At 42.4% G+C, this 17,590-nt stretch overlaps 1 protein-coding gene across 2 annotated transcripts in view; it reads left to right on the top strand.

The window, feature by feature from the left end:
- ntrk3b (neurotrophic tyrosine kinase, receptor, type 3b) overlaps window positions 1-17,590 on the top strand; it is a 273,184-nt gene that overhangs the window by 229,330 nt on the left and 26,264 nt on the right. For both annotated transcript variants that reach the window (XM_078792754.1, XM_078792752.1), the window contains 2 exons: window positions 5,235-5,365; window positions 9,170-9,342. In XM_078792754.1, the coding sequence (XP_078648880.1) occupies window positions 5,235-5,365; window positions 9,170-9,342 (304 nt within the window). The remainder of the gene's footprint in view (window positions 1-5,234; window positions 5,366-9,169; window positions 9,343-17,590) is intronic.

Here is a 17,590-nt window from a genome sequence, read left to right as displayed (position 1 = left end):
GGCTCATTTAAGGACATGCGGCAAAAACGCTAGTCAAAGATCCTCTATATGACAGGAACATTCTTCTAGTTTAAGCAGTAATTGCAAAAACGCTAGTCAAAGATCCTCTATATGACAGGAATGTTCTTCTTGTTTAAGCACCAATTGCAAAAATGCAAATCAAAGATCCTCTATATGACAGGAACATTCTTCTAGTTTAACCACTACTTGCAAAAACGCTAGTCAAAGATCCTCTATAGGACAGGAGTGTTGTTCTAGTTTAAGCACTAATTGCAAAAAACGCTAGTCAAAGATCCTTTACCGACGACAAGAATAAACGGCGTGGGACCATTTTTTTTGTTGTTGTTTTTTGTAATCCGACTTTGACCCCCAACAATTGGAAGCCGCAAAGCAGAAATAAAAGAGCCGGGCAGCAAATGTCTGCCTGCTTTATTGGCGGCATTGAGACGCCACAAGGGGACGTTTTATAATGAGACACCGCCTTGTAAAATCACCTCTTCCGGAAAAAGCTTTGCCACCAGCAACACCGACATGAGGAACAGGAGCTCCTTAAAAACTGCACAGCCCTCCTCTTCTATAGAGGATCTTTGACAAATGTTTTTTGCAGTCGGTCTTTAAAAGCAGTAGTGTGGCGCTCCTCTTGTATACTATGGAGGATCTTTGGCTAGCGTTTCTGACACAGGTCTTTAACTCAGCAGAGTGCTCCTATCACACATTGAGGATCTTTGACTAGTGTATTTGCAATTAGTGCTTTAATAGAAGACCATTCTTGTTATATAGAGGATCTTTGACTAGTGTATTTGCAATTAGTACTTTACTAGAAGAACATCCTTGTTATATAGAGGATCTCTGACTAGCCTTTTTGCAATCAGTGCTTGAACTAGAAGAACATGGATGTCAGAGGCTCTTTGACTAGCGTTTTTGCAAGTAGTGGTTAAACTAGAAGAAATGTTCCTGTCATATAGAGGATCTTTGACTAGCGTTTTTGCCGTAGATCCTTAAATGAGCAGAGTGCTCCTGTTATATAGAGGATCTTTGACAAGTGTTTTTTGCCGCAGGTTCTTAAATGAGCAGAGTGCTCCTGTCATATAGAAGATCTTTGACTTGCATTTTTGCAATTAGTGATTAAACTAGAAGAGCATTCCTGTCATATAGAGGATCTTTGACTAGCGTTTTTGCAATTAGTGCTTAAACTAGAACAACATTCCTGTCATATAGAGGATCTTTGACTAGCGTTTTTGCAATTAGTGGTCAAACTAGAGGAACGTTCCTCTCATATAGAGGATCTTTGACTAGCATTTTTGCATTTAGTACTTTAATTGAAGAATGTTCCAGTCAAATAGAGGATCTTTGACAAGCGTTTTTTGCCGCAGGTTCTTAAATGAGCAGAGTGCTCCTGTCATATAGAAGATCTTTGATTTGCATTTTGCAATTGGTGCTTAAACTAGAAGAACATTCCTGTCATATAGAGGATCTTTGACTAGCGTTTTTGCAATTGGTGCTTAAACTAGAAGAACATTCCTGTCATATAGAGGATCTTTGACTAGCGTTTTTGCAATTAGTGGTCAAACTAGAGGAACGTTCCTGTCATATAGAGGATCTTTGACAAGCGTTTTTTGCCGCAGGTTCTTAAATGAGCAGAGTGCTCCTGTCATATAGAAGATCTTTGATTTGCATTTTTGCAATTGGTGCTTAAACTAGAAGAACGTTCCTGTCATATAGAGGATCTTTGACTCGCGTTTTTGCAATTAGTGCTTAAACTAGAACAACACTCCTGTCATATAGAGGATCTTTGACTCGTGTTTTTGCAATTAGTGCTTAAACTAGAACAACATTCCTGTCATATAGAGGATCTTTGACTAGCGTTTTTGCAATTAGTGGTCAAACTAGAGGAACGTTCCTCTCATATAGAGGATCTTTGACTAGCATTTTTGCATTTAGTACTTTAATTGAAGAATGTTCCAGTCAAATAGAGGATCTTTGACAAGCGTTTTTTGCCGCAGGTTCTTAAATGAGCAGAGTGCTCCTGTCATATAGAAGATCTTTGATTTGCATTTTTGCAATTGGTGCTTAAACTAGAAGAGCATTCCTGTCATATAGAGGATCTTTGACTAGCGTTTTTGCAATTAGTGCTTAAACTAGAAGAACATTCCTGTCATATAGAGGATCTTTGACTAGCGTTTTTGCAATTAGTGGTCAAACTAGAGGAACGTTCCTGTCATATAGAGGATCTTTGACAAGGGTTTTGCCGCAGGTCCTTAAATGAGCAGAGTGCTCCTGTCATATAGAGGATCTTTGACTAGCATGTTTGCAATTAGTACTTAAACTAGAACAACACTCCTGTCATATAGAGGATCTTTGACTAGCGTTTTTGCAATTAGTGCCTAAACTAGAACAACACTCCTGTCATATATAGGATCTTTGACTAGCGTTTTTGCAATTAGTGCTTAAACTAGAACAACACTCCTGTCATATAGAGGATCTTTGACTAGCATTTTTGCATTTAGTGCTTTAATTGAAGAAAGTTCCAGTCAAATAGAGGATCTTTGACAAGCGTTTTTTGCCGCAGGTTCTTAAATGAGCAGAGTGCTCCTGTCATATAGAAGATCTTTGACTTGCATTTTTGCAATTAGTGCTTAAACTAGAACAACACTCCTGTCATATAGAGGATCTTTGACAAGCGTTTTTGCAATTAGTGGTCAAACTAGAGGAACGTTCCTGTCATATAGAGGATCTTTGACAAGGGTTTTGCCGCAGGTCCTTAAATGAGCAGAGTGCTCCTGTCATATAGAAGATCTTTGATTTGCATTTTTGCAATTGGTGCTTAAACTAGAAGAACATTCCTGTCATATAGAGGATCTTTGACTAGCGTTTTTGCAATTAGTGCTTAAACTAGAACACTCCTGTCATATAGAGGATCTTTGACTAGCGTTTTTGCGGCAGGTTTCCCATCATATATTGTAGCGGGTGTTTGACTAGAGTTCCTTCAAAATAAGAGGAAAGCAGCCGGAGTGAGAACTCGCTAATCCCTTCATGTCATGTTCAGCCACGTCACCGAGTGTATTTTGGAGAAAACTTCCTCAAATCTCAATCCTTCCTCCATCTGCGCTCTGACGCAGGCTTTATGAGTCACGCTGGTGCATGAGAGTCTTGTTGTCTATCAGATGAGAGACACCAGCTCGTATTTACCGAGGAAACTCAACACGCTCTCGTGTGCCCGAGGTGAACCTTCATTGCAACGCTGTTTAAAATGAATTGGATATTTGTCACCAAAACGCACCATTTCGCTATATCATCCCGCACGGTGATGCTTCTAGCAGTGCTTCTCCATCACTTTATAAACGTCTAACGCTAGATATTATATTTCAAGTTTATTCTCCTAAAATAATGATTTTTTATTATTAGAATATGATTTTTTTTTTAATATTTTGGCTTGATTATTTTGTCCCGTGCATGGTTGCTCCAGTAATGACATCCGGCATAATTCCTTGATGGGAAAAGGCATAAGAAGGAGGGGAAAATGCAAATGGGGATAAAATATTGTGAGGTTGCTTACAGCCACAGCTGCATTGAAAAGAAAGTCGTAGATTATACTCATTTCTGCTCCAAATATTTCAACGTTCTACTTCAATCTTTGAAATTTTTTCATTCTTTTTATAATATTTTATAATATTTTTATAATATTTTTCTTTTTATAATATTATGACTTAATTCCCATAATTTCCCCCAACTTAATATTCCCAAAATTCCATCTTTATTTTATTTTTTAAAATATATATTTTTTCATTAATTCAACTATATGACTTATTTTTTCCTATAATATTACAAGTTTATTCTCCTAAAATAATGACTTTTTTTATTATTAGAATATGATTTCTTTTAATATTTTGGCTTGATTATTTTGTCCCGTGTTGCTGCACGAAGGACATCCGGCATAATTCCTTGATGGGAAAAGGCATAAGAAGGAGGGAAAAATGCAAATGGGGATAAAATATTGTGAGGTTGCTTACAGCCACAGCTTCATTGAAAAGAAAGTCGTAAATTATGCCGTCAATAACTGGTCGCCGAGTCGCCGTAATTACCTAAAACTTATCCTAAAACTGGATTGGTTCCTTTTCATGGATTTTGGTCTTTGATCCGTCTTTACAATTTTAGTAACTTTATGCAGGTTTTCTTTACCTTTTTAGTTTTTTTCCCCATCTTTATTCTTTTTATAATATTTTATAATATTTTTATAATATTTTTCTTTTTTATAATATTCTGACTTAATTCCCATAATTTCCCCCAACCTAATATTCCAAAAATTCCATCTTTATTTTATTTTTTTAAATATATATTTTTTCATTAATTCAACTCTATGACTTATTTTTCCTCATAATATTATTTATTTTAATATTTTAATTCTTTTAATATTTTGGCTTAATTACTTTGTCCCGTGCCTGGTTGCTCCAGGAAGGACATCCGGCATAAAAAATGATCCACAACAACGGACGCAACCCTTGATGGGAAAAAGGCAGAAAAAGGAGGAAAAAATGCAAATGCAGATAAAATATTGTGAGGTTGCCTACAGCCACAGCTGCATCGAAAAGAAAGTCGTAGATTATGCCGTCAAGAACTGGTCGCCGCAATTACCGTTAATAACACAGTGGTCTATTTACAGTAAGTCAATGTTTTTTAATTGGAGACCCTGGCAGTTATTTGCCATTGAAGATTGCGAGACTACTTCGGGAAAACTCGTTAATTGGAGCGTTCACGCTCATTTTAATGATGGGGGGGGGGGGGCGTATAAATACTGTGTGTGAAACTTTATCGTCTCTTTTCCTCTATAACAATTCCATCAAACTAAAACATGTTCATACATAATACCCCCCCCCCCCCCCCCCAAAGTCCCCCCCCCTACACACACAAACACAAGCCTCATTAAGTTAGCGGTTTTCTTTCCCGGTCCAATCAACATCAGCTACTTCCTGATGGTGTGGCATAGGCGACATAAATTTCCATAAACATATTTAAACGCCACCTCGGCTTCTCTGATTGCGTTCTGTTTACCGTCTCTTTTCGCCCCCCCCCCCCCTCCCCGCCCCCTTTCCTCGTGTTTTGGACGCCTTTCCCTTCCAAACATATTTTGAGCGTTGAGTGGAATGTAGCGATGCTGTTTACCCAACGAAAGGTCACACTCTGTCTCCCCCCCCCCCCCCTCCCCTCTTCCCTCCTCGCCGTGGTGGACATGCCAGTGGTCCAGCATATCAAGCGCAGAGACATCATCCTGAAGCGGGAACTCGGAGAAGGAGCCTTTGGGAAAGTCTTCCTGGCCGAGTGTTACAACCTGAGTCCCACCAAGGACAAGATGCTGGTGGCGGTCAAGGTAAGGCTGACGCTTCACAAAAAAACGGTGGGGTACACCCTGGACTGGTGGCCAGCCAATCACAGGGCACATATAGACAAACAACCATTCACACTCACATTCATACCTATGGACAATTTGGAGTCGCTAATTAACCTAGCATGTTTTTGGAATGTGGGAGGAAACCGGAGTACCCGGAGAAAACTCCACACAGAGATGGCTGAGGGTGGAATTGAACCCTGGTCTCCTAGCTGTGAGGTCTGCGCGCTACCCACTCGACCGCCGTGCCGCCTTTTGTTCATTTTCTTGTGAAATGATATTTTCAGAATGTGTCGCCGGCTGAGAAAACAACAGGGCCACATGTTGGACACCCAAATGTAGTCGTAGTAACAAAGTCTGCTCCCGTCCTCAGCTAGCAAGTCGTTGTCCTTAGTGGCTAATACGAGGGAAAAAAAACGTAGAGAATGTGACGCCATCGTGACGCAATCACGGCAAACATCACTGACCGGAAACCCGATTGGTCCTGACCGGCGAAGGACTTTGTAGGAAGGCGTGTGATGGACGAGGGCTTCCACGAAGACGAGGTGTTGCTGCTTTCACCTGCTTAGCCTCATTAACCCGCCCTCGCCGCATCACGCCAGCACTCATTAGCGTCCAAAGCCGTGCAAAGCGCTGAAACGCGAGGCTTTGTCCTATCAAAGCACCGCTGGGAAAGGAAAGCACTTTGTGTGCGCGACACTTGATGCTTAATCGCTTCACATCACGAGACACCTGCTGGCTTTCATGCATAAAAGGAAGGCGAGGAGAAAGCTTTGCCGCCGCCATGTTTCAATTTCCATTTTTTTTTGTTTTTTTTTTTTGCATGCTTGCGTGACGATTTTGCTATTTTTACCGCAAGTCTTCATTTCTACCTGGAAGGGGTTTTTCCACTCTGCCATTTCACACACGCCTTCAAGCTTCTGATTGGATGAAATGATGTCACCGTTGGGGGGTTGTAGCGCCACCTGTTGCCCCCCAGGCAGTGCAGTAATAATAATAATAATAATAATAATAATAATAATAATAATAATAATAATAATAATAATAATAATAATAATAATAATAATAATAATAATAATAATAATAATAATAATAATAATAATAATAATAAACATCAGGGCCACATGTTGGACACCCAAATGTAGTCGTAGTAACCAAGTCTGCTCCCGTCCTCAGCTAGCAAGTCGTTGTCCTAAGTGGCGAATACGAGGAAAAAAAAAACGTAGTGGCCGTTTTTTGAACGACTCCCGCCCCCGTCACCGTTTTTTTCCCCTCCAGTGTCATTTTTTGTTCCCGTCCGCCGCCAAAGACGACTCGCGGACGCGAGCGATCACTCATTGGAGAAGCTTTTAGAGCCATTTGTCCAGCACGGCGTCTCTCAATGACTTCACGCTACTCAACGCTAAATCGTCCTTGGCAGCTCCGAGAGCGAGCGAGCGAGCTAGCGAGCGAGTGAGCAAGCGAGCGCGAATGTGAATCAGGGTGACACGGCATTAAACCACGCCGACTCAGCAAACCCCATTAAGGTTTGCGTCCGAGGGCGGGGGAGGAGAAGACAAAAAAAAAAAAACACCTTGACCTTGAAGAGAAGAAGATGAAGAACATCTGTTGTCTTCAAAATGCATTTTTTTTTTTTTTGCCACATTTCCGACTCGGATTGGGAAGAAGTAGTCGGAACGTACTTTTATGGTCACCAAAAAAAAAATGCCGCAATTTATTGTGGTGGCACTTGATGGTATTGTTTTGGAGGCATGCCCAGAAACGGACACATTTCCTTAAGAGTGCACTTTGATTTGGTCATAGAATTTTATCGCCATTTTACCGACTCGGCTCCGGCACTCTGCCGCATGACAGGAAATGTATTTTCCATCCCAAGGTCTACCCCCCCCCCCCCCCCCCCCCCGTCAACGTCAGCAACAGCAGCTTTTTCATGTTGTTGTTTTTTATCTAGGTGGGCTTTAAAAGGGGCTCAAGGCTCAATCAGGTCTATTATTGCACCTGCAGCGCTGCCTCAAAGCAAAAAGCCGCAGAGATTAAAAAGGAAAAAAAAGGAACAATTATTCCCGGCTCATCCTGTTGCTAAATCACCACAGTCGGAGCGGAGAGGAGCGGAGCAGGGCTTTGGAAAAACAGGATTTTTTTACGTGGAGACGAAGCAACAATCAGGAGGGGGTTTTCACGCTAGCTGATTTATTGATCGGTGTGCTTTTTATGTCCTCGTACTTCCTCTGTCCTTCCGTGCAATAGAAGAAAGGTGGTGGAAAAATAGAAAGGGGGGAGTTCGAACCTGAAAATATTTGGTGGAGAATCACGGCCTTCAGAAGACCAAATGTGGACTGGATGAGATCTGGATGTCGGGCGTTCACACTCTCGGGGTGTCGGTGTTTGTTTTGATGGTTGAGCTTGCATCAGCAAGCAAGGCCTCTGGTGCCGCCATTGCTGCCGAGCTTGGACGCAGTAAGACCGTCACGTCATTCCAAACCGGTGAAGAACATCCTGAGGATCATGGATGGAAAAAGTCCAATGAGAAGATAGAGAGTAGGGTAGTGCTGAGTAGGGTCCGATAACCTGAGGAGGAACATGTTCTTCTCCCCTGACGGCGCCAAATGTTCCTGGCAGGGGCGTCAAAGAGCGGTCAGCGATGTGGAGATCTTCCAGATGATTCCTTCCAGAGGAGTAAACTGACTCTTGAGGACCATCCCATCTTCAGCACCTGGAGGAACATTCCTGCCAGCCTCCTGGAATGTTTGGAGAATGTCGTCTCCTCTCCTCCGTCCTCGTCCGTCACGTCATTCCAAAGAAGAACATCCTGAGGCTCATGGATGGAAAAAGTCGAATCAGAAGATCGATTTCATTGGCTACCTCTGCTGAGTAGGGTCCGATAACCTGAGAAGGAACATGTTCTTCTCTCCTGACGGCACCAAATGACCTGCACCTCAGGTTGTGCAGGGGCGTCAAAGGGTGGTCAGCTATGTGGAGATCTTCCATATGATGAGTTCCAGACAGTGAAGGCATCTTCAGCACCTGGAGGAACATTCCCGCTAGCCTCCTGGAATGTTTGAAGAATGTCGTCTCCTCTCCTCCATCCTCGTCCGTCACGTCATTCCAAACCGGTGAAGAACATCCTGAGGTTCATGGATGGAAAAAGTCGAATGAGAAGATCGATCTCATTGGCTACTGCTGCTGAGTAGGGTCCGATAACCTGAGAAGGAACATGTTCTTCTCCCCTGATGGCGCCAAATGTTCCTGGCAGGGGCGTCAAAGGGCGGTCAGCAATGTGGAGATCTTCAAGATGATTCCTTCCAGAGGAGTAAACTGACTCTTGAGGACCATCCAATCTTCAGCACCTGGAGGAACATTCCCGCTAGCCTCTGGAATGTTTGGAGAATGTCGTCTCCGTCCTCGTCCGTCACGTCATTCCAAACCGGTGAAGAACATCCTGAGACTCATGGATGGAAAAAGTCCAATGAGAAGATCGATCTCATTGGCTACTGCTGCTGAGTAGGGTCCGATAACCTGAGAAGGGACATGTTCTTCTCACCTGACGGCGCCAAATGACCTGCACCTCAGGTCGTGCAGGGGCGTCAAAGGGTCGGTCAGCTATGTGGAGATCTTCCAGATGATTCCTTCCATCATGTCATCCTTTCACTCCTTTATGAACCTCACCAACTGCCAGGTTGCCCCGCATACCTTGCGGCGGAACGATAGCAACATGAAAGCAAGGCCAACATCCTCTGACTGTGGTCTTTGTGTCCCACGTCTTCTCTCCTCCTCCTCCTCCTCCAGACGCTGAAGGACCCCAACCTGTCGGCGAGAAAGGACTTCCAGAGGGAGGCGGAGCTTCTGACCAATCTGCAGCACGACCACATCGTCAAGTTCTACGGCGTGTGCGTGGACGGCGACCCGCTCATCATGGTCTTTGAGTACATGAAGCACGGAGACCTCAACAAGTTCCTCAGGTCAGTTGGTGGATCTAGATCCTCAAAAAGTGCTTCTAGTGATCACCTAGTTTGGTGTGTATGTACCTTTAATGCTAATGAGCTGTCTTTGGCCACGCCTCTCTAAGACTAACTGCTCACTTATCCATCACATACAGGAAGTGGCTAACAGAAGCATCATGCTAGGTTAGCCTGTTTGCTGAATCAAATTTATAACTCCTTTCAAGTGGTGGCGGGCGGAGACTTTGATTTGCAGTCGTCCCTTGTTTATCGCGATTAATTGGTTCATTAATCACGATTAATTGGTGCATTTCTGTGAAGTAGATTAAAAAAGGAAATATTTGCATAGAAAATCGGCTTATTAACATTATGCAAGCTCTCTAGACACAAAATAACACCCCTATAGTCACCCTTATTTTTGTATTAGCATATTTAGTGGATAGAAAAATATGTACATAATAGATAAAAATTGATAAAAATTGATAAAAATGTGTTCCCTCTAGTGGCCGTCTTGCTGAACGCTGACACCTAGTGGCCAATGTAGAGTACGCTACTGCATTGTCAATTACAATGCCTCATATCTTTTTGTATTTTAGTTTGATCGTTTTGCTGAATACGTACTTAAATATGCATATTTGTTGCATTAATAATCGGCCGTATTCAAGTGATCATTTATTAATTGACTCATTTTTGACAAACGACGGCTTTATTAGCTATTTATGACTAAAGTAATCCCTTTGCAACTCAGCGCTTCAGATTTGGTGGCTTCATTCTATCATAGTTTTTCAAAGACATATGAAATAAATCATCGCTGTTTTGGGGTTAAATATGAGCCATTATTAGTCCAATATATATATATGTATATAGCTATCCTCATCCATACAAGCCCCATAGACAGCTGCAAAGCTAGCATGATGACTATTAGCAAGTTAGCATTGTGGCTAATTTATACATGTCTAAAGGCAAATACACACATGGCATGATGCAGGGAGGTTATAGGACAACCTTGGCAGTTTCTAAACTTGAGGCCCTCTTGCTAGGTGCTAGCATGGTAGCCGTTAGCATGTTAGCCTGTTAGCATTTAAGCTAATTTACTCATTTCTAAAGGCAAATACACACATGGCATGATGCAGAGAGGTTATCCGCCAACCTTGGCAGTTTCTAAACTTGAGGCCCTCTTGCTAGGTGCTAGCATGGTAGCCGTTAGCATGTTAACATTTAAGCTACTTTACTCATTTCTAAAGGCAAATACACACATGGCATGGTGCAGAGAGGTTATCCGCCAACCTTGGCAGTTTCTAAACTTGAGGCCCTCTTATGTGCTAGCATGGTAGCCATTAGCATGTTAGCATTTAAGATAATTTAGTCATGTCTAAAGGCAAATACACACATGAAATGATGTCGGGACACTATGGGAATGCCTTAACACTTAATGGACTTGGTGCTTTCTTGCTAGATGCTACTATGCTACCTCTTAGCATGCTAGCATTTTAGCTAATTTACTCATTTATGAAGCCAAATACACACATGGCATGATGTCGGGACACTATCGGGACCGCCTGAACACTTTTGGGAATTGGTACCTACTTGCAAGATGCTACCAAGCTAGCTCTCAGCATGTTAGCATTTAAGCTAATTTACTCATGTCTAAAGGCAAATACACACATGGCATGATGCAGAGAGGTTATCCGCCAACCTTGGCAGTTTCTAAACTTGAGACCCTCTTGTTATGTGCTAGCATGGTAGCCGTTAGCATGTTAGCATTTAAGATAATTTAGTCATGTCTAAAGGCAAATACACACATGAAATGATGTCGGACACTATGGGAATGCCTTAACACTTAATGGACTTGGTGCTTTCTTGCTAGATGCTACTATGCTACCTCTTAGCATGTTAGCATTTTAGCTAATTTACTCATTTATGAAGCCAAATACACACATGGCATGATGTCGGGACACTATCGGGACCGCCTGAACACTTTTGGGACTTGGTACCTACTTGCAAGATGCTACCAAGCTAGCTCTCAGCATGTTAGCATTTAAGCTAATTTACTCATGTCTAAAGGCAAATACACACATGGCATGATGCAGAGAGGTTATCCGCCAACCTTGGCAGTTTCTAAACTTGAGGCCCTCTTGTTATGTGCTAGCATGGTAGCCATTAGCATGTTAGCATTTAAGATAATTTAGTCATGTCTAAAGGCAAATACACACATGAAATGATGTCGGGACACTATGGGAATGCCTTAACACTTAATGGACTTGGTGCTTTCTTGCTAGATGCTACTATGCTACCTCTTAGCATGTTAGCATTTTAGCTAATTTACTCATTTATGAAGCCAAATACACACATGGCATGATGTCGGGACACTATCGGGACCGCCTGAACACTTTTGGGACTTGGTACCTACTTGCAAGATGCTACCAAGCTAGCTTTCAGCATGTTAGCATTTTAGCTAATTTGCCGCTCTCTAAAGGCAAATACACACACACAAATAAGGCATTCATAAGACTCAGTGATGTGTAGTGTTCTACACTGGCCACTAGGGGTCACTAATGTGACGTAATTGAGATAATAGCCACCGTAGGAAGTACTTTACCGAACAGGAAGTGGAGAGAAGAAACTCATCGCAAGCGAAACGCGGTCAGAAAAAGTTCACATGGAATGTGAGCAACACGGCGTGGAAAAACAACAACTCTCCGTTAGCGGCCTCATTTCTTGCATTCTAATTGGCCGCGGGGGATCGAACATGAAGTCGGCCTAACAGGCTTACCCGTTCCGCCATGTTGCTTGTAGTGCTGCGATATGTAAGACGCCGCTGACACCAGTTGCTTTTCACTTTCTGGAGTCGTCTTTGACCTTTTCGAAATGCTTTTAGCAGCCGTTATGAGTCAGTTTATGTTGACAGGCTTGCTAGCGCCTGAAGCGGCTGGTTCTTATTCATAATAGTCACAATGCTTTCATATTGGTCACATGACATTTTTATATGCTTCCATGGCCAGATTGATAGTCCAATTAGACTCCTCCAAATCAAATAGTCGACTATTCTAAGACACCACGTCTTTATATCTACTCTATTGGGTAATAGGAGTGTAAAGGTGACTATAGGGGTGTTATGTCAGGTCTAAAGGGCTCTAACACTGTTAAAAAACATATTGAGATGGTCGTAAACAGGTTGTGTAATTGTATTTACTCTTTTTATGTCCACTCTATTAGGTAATGGGAGTGTAATTGTGACTATAGGGGTGTTATGTTTTGTCTAGAGGGCTCTAATAGTGTTCAAGCATATTGAGATGGTCGGAAACAGGATATCTATGTATATATGTCTTATTTTCTCTTCTTATGTCTACTCTATTGTGTAATAGGACTGTAAAGGTGCCTATAGGGGTGCTATGTCAGGTATAGAGGGCTCTAACACTGTTAAAAAGCATATTGAGATGGTCGTAAACAGGTTGTGTAATCGTATTTACTCTTTTTATGTCCACTCTATTAGGTAATGGGAGTGTAATTCTGACTATAGGGGTGTTATGTTTTGTCTAGAGGGCTCTAATAGTGTTCAAGCATATTGAGATGGTCGGAAACTATGTATATATGTCTTATTTTCTCTTCTTATGTCTACTCTATTGTGTAATAGGACTGTAAAGGTGCCTATAGGGGTGCTATGTCAGGTATAGAGGGCTCTAACACTGTTAAAAAACATACTCAGATTGTCGTAAACTAGTCTTAATTTCCTTTTTATATCTACTCTATTAGATGACGGGAGTGTAAATGTGACTATAGGGGTGTTATGTTGTGTCTAGAGGGCTCTAATAGTGTTAAAGCATATTGAGATGGTCGTAAACAGGTTTTGTAGTCGTATGTACTCTTTTTATGTCCACTCTATTAGGTAATGGGAGTGTAATTGTGACTATAGGGGTGTTATGTTATGTCTAGAGGGCTCTAATATTGTTAAAGCATATTGAGATGGTCGGAAACAGGTTTTGTAGTCATATTTACTCTTTTTATATCTACTCTAATAGGTAATGGGGTGTAAATGTGACTATAGGGGAGTTATGTCATGTCTAGAGGGCTCTAATAGTGTTAAAGCATATTGAGATGGTCGTAAACAGGTTTTCTAGTCATTTTTTCCCTTTTTATGTCCACTCTATTTGGTAATGGGAGTGTAATTGTGACTCTAGGGGTGTTATCTTATGTCTAGAGGGCTCTAAGAGTGTTCAAGCATATTGAGATGGTCGTAAACAGGATGTCTATGTCTTATGTCTCATTTTCTCTTCTCATGTCTACTCTATTGTGTAATAGGACTGTAAAGGTGACTATAGGGGTGCTATGTCAGGTATAGAGGGCTCTAACACTGTTAAAAAGCATACCGAGATTGTCGTAAACTAGTCTTATTTTCCTTTTTATATCTACTCTATTAGATGACGGGAGTGTAAATGTGACTATAGGGGTGTTATGTCATGTCTAGAGGGCTCTAATGGTGTTAAAGCATATTGAGATGGTCATAAACAGGTTTTTAGTCTTTTTTCCCTTTTTATATCTACTCTATTAGGTAATAGGAGTGTAAAGGTGACTATAGGGGTGTTATGTTATGTCTAGAGGGCTCTAATATTGTTAAAGCATATTGATATGGTCGTAAACAGGATGTCTATGTCTTATATGTCTCATTTTCTCTTCTCATGTCTACTCTATTGTGTAATAGGACTGTAAAGGTGACTATAGGGGTGCTATGTCATGTCTAGAGGGCTCTAATAGTGTTAAAGCATATTGAGATGGCCATAAACAGGTTTTTAGTCTTTTTTCCCTTTTTATATCTACTCTATTAGGTAATGGGAGTGTAAAGGTGACTATAGGGGTGTTATGTCATGTCTCGAGGGCTCCAATAATAATCATCATAAAGGTCAACAAACAGATAATATGAAAATATTCAATTTTTAGACATCTTTGCAGGAATTGACTTATCAGGGTCAGGTCTGGAGGACAGAGGGCCTTAAGTGAATACGTCTGTGTAAACGTAGTTTTTCACGGTCCGGCGGGCATTGCTTTTGTAGAATAATGTCAGACCATCCCGAGGGGCGCGGCCGCCGATAAGCATGGACAAAAAGCACCAGGACGTGTTTACACTGGAAGAAACATTTGACTCCGGCACACAAGCTGGCCCCGTCCGTGCCTGCCCGCGTACTCCTTTGTCTTTTCGGGTTCGATCAGTAGTCCAGCAGATGACACGCTCCGATCGAGGAAGGTTCTTCTGTGTGTGTGGGGGGGGGGCAAAAAAAATCCTTCCTGGAATGAAAGGCGAGGCGGCGAATGATGACATGGTTTCACGCCAAGTGTAAGATGTTGGTCTGGCGCTGACGGATGATCATGTAAGGAATCAGAGAAGAAGTCAAAGTCAACTCTGCGATCAGGCAGCAGCTGTACCATTACACTGGGCGAATTCTTCTTTGATAAATTATAATTTAGGCACGGCGGTCGAGTGGTTAGCGCTCAGACCTCACAGCTAGGAGACCAGGGTTCAATTCCACCCTCGGCCATCTCTGTGTGGAGTTTGCATGGGTTTTCTCCGGGTTCTCCGGGTTTCCTCCCACATTCCAAAAACATGCTAGGTTAATTAGCGACCCCAAATTGTCCATAGGTATGAATGTGAGTGTGAATGGTTGTTTGTCTATATGTGCCCTGTGATTGGCTGGCCACCAGTCCAGGGTGTACCCCGCCTCTCGTAAGGAATCAGAGGGAAGTCAAAGTCAACTCTGCGATCAGGCAGCAGCTGTACCATTACACTGGGCGAATTCTTCTTTGATAAATTATAATTTAGGCACGGCGGATGAGTGGTTAGTGCTCAGACCTCACTGCTAGGAGACCAGAGTTCAATTCCACCCTCGGCCATCTCTGTGTGGAGTTTGCATGTTCTCCCCGTGCATGCGTGGGTTTTCTCCGGGTTCTCGGTTTTCCTCCCACATTCCAAAAACATGCTAGGTTAATTAGCGACTCCAAATTGTCCATAGGTATGAATGTGAGTGTGAATGGTTGTTTGTCTATATGTGCCCTGTGATTGGCTGGCCACCAGTCCAGAGTCTACCCCACAGCTGGGATAGGCTCCAGCACCCCCCTGCGACCCTCATGAGGAAAAGCAGTAGTAAATGAATTAATGAATTAATGAATAAATCAAAATTTACCATATATATTTTTTAAAATGACCTCACGGTCGTGTCAAGACATGGCATTGACCGCCGTCGCCCCCAGTGGACAGTTGACAGTAATGCAGCCGTGCTGCGTTGGCGTGTGTGTGCTTTTTGATGGACGTTAAGCGGGATCTGCTTTCTTTTACTGGACTCATTATGTCTGATTGTTCAAAGTGGTTTTCTATAAATGATTATCACGTACAAGTCGCGTGTCGCCTCCTTTTTGAAAAAATAAGTGTTTGACGTTGTATTAAAAAATTTTAATAACACAAAAATCACTTTCCATCCGTGACACCGAGCATGACAGCCGAGCCAAAGTGTGCTGCTCATCTCCTCGTATTAGAGATTCATTATTACACTCGCTCTCACAGCACAAAACATTTAATTGGCCTAAATGTGACAGATGGAAGCACAAAGACAGCCTGTGTGTGTGTGTGTGTGTGTGTGTGTGTGTGTGTCGTCTCGTACTCGCGGTGACGGGAAGGTGATGAGAACAGCGGGAACTTCATGTAGGGATGACAGGGGGGTTGGGGGGGGGGCAGCTTGTCACCCAGAAATGTTAAAAAAATCAAAAAACAAACAAGCTCTCAGTTTGCAGTCAAGTCGTAGTACCGCCAATCACCACCGGGGGCCTCGTTGAGGTTAAATGGCGTGATTAGAAAGTGATAAGCGCAGTGAATTAATGCTGAGTGCTCGCTGTGTAAATATTTCTCTCGGCAATCAGCCGATCCGGTGTGGCTGCTCTTTCCTCGAGCTTTACGACTTGACTCAAGGAAGTCGAGTCAATAAACAAATTAATGATAAGTTAGCTAAAGGTATGCTAGCTTAACGCTGCACACAAAAAAGGAGGAGGTGGTTCCACAGCAGCGCCCCCATGTGGTGTGTGTACTTGAGACATAACAAGGGGGGCAGCGATGGACCAATGTTCACCCAAATGTGCGCTAAGGTGGTCTAACTGTGGATGTTCATCCCGTCCGTCCCGCACACCTTTAGTTATCATTGTCCATTCCATAGGTTAGCTTTAGCAGTCCTTTAGCTATCACTGTCCATTCCATAGGTTAGCTTTAGCACTCCTTTAGTTATCACTGTCCATTCCATAGGTTAGCTTTAGCACTCCTTTAGTTATCACTGTCCATTCCATAGGTTAGCTTTAGCACACCTTTAGTTATCACTGTCCATTCCATAGGTTAGCTTTAGCACTCCTTTAGCTATCACTGTCCATTCCATAGGTTAGCTTTAGCAGTCCTTTAGCTATCACTGTCCATTCCATAGGTTAGCTTTAGCAGTCCTTTAGCTATCACTGTCCATTCCATAGGTTAGCTTTAGCGCTCCTTTAGCTATCACTGTCCATTCCATAGGTTAGCTTTAGCACACCTTTAGCTATCACTGTCCATTCCATAGGTTAGCTTTAGCAGTCCTTTAGCTATCACTGTCCATTCCATAGGTTAGCTTTAGCAGTCCTTTAGCTATCACTGTCCATTCCATAGGTTAGCTTTAGCACTCCTTTAGTTATCACTGTCCATTCCATAGGTTAGCTTTAGCACACCTTTAGCTATCACTGTCCATTCCATAGGTTAGCTTTAGCAGTCCTTTAGCTATCACTGTCCATTCCATAGGTTAGCTTTAGCAGTCCTTTAGCTATCACTGTCCATTCCATAGGTTAGCTTTAGCAGTCCTTTAGCTATCACTGTCCATTCCATAGGTTAGCTTTAGCACTCCTTTAGTTATCACTGTCCATTCCATAGGTTAGCTTTAGCACACCTTTAGTTATCACCCACATTCCATAGGTTAGCTTTAGCACTCCTTTAGCTATCACTGTCCATTCCATAGGTTAGCTTTAGCACTCCTTTAGCTATCACTGTCCATTCCATAGGTTAGCTTTAGCGCTCCTTTAGCTATCACTGTCCATTCCATAGGTTAGCTTTAGCACACCTTTAGCTATCACTGTCCATTCCATAGGTTAGCTTTAGCAGTCCTTTAGCTATCACTGTCCATTCCATAGGTTAGCTTTAGCACTCCTTTAGTTATCATTGTCCATTCCATAGGTTAGCTTTAGCACACCTTTAGTTATCACCCACATTCCATAGGTT

The sequence above is a fragment of the Doryrhamphus excisus genome, linkage group LG1 (genome assembly GCF_037039965.1).
Source record: "Doryrhamphus excisus strain RoL-2023G ecotype Guam linkage group LG1, RoL_Dexc_Guam_v1.1, whole genome shotgun sequence".
Classification (NCBI taxonomy): domain Eukaryota; kingdom Metazoa; phylum Chordata; class Actinopteri; order Syngnathiformes; family Syngnathidae; genus Doryrhamphus; species Doryrhamphus excisus.
Note: the sequence above shows the minus strand (reverse complement) of the source record. Positions and strands in the feature narration are given on the sequence as shown.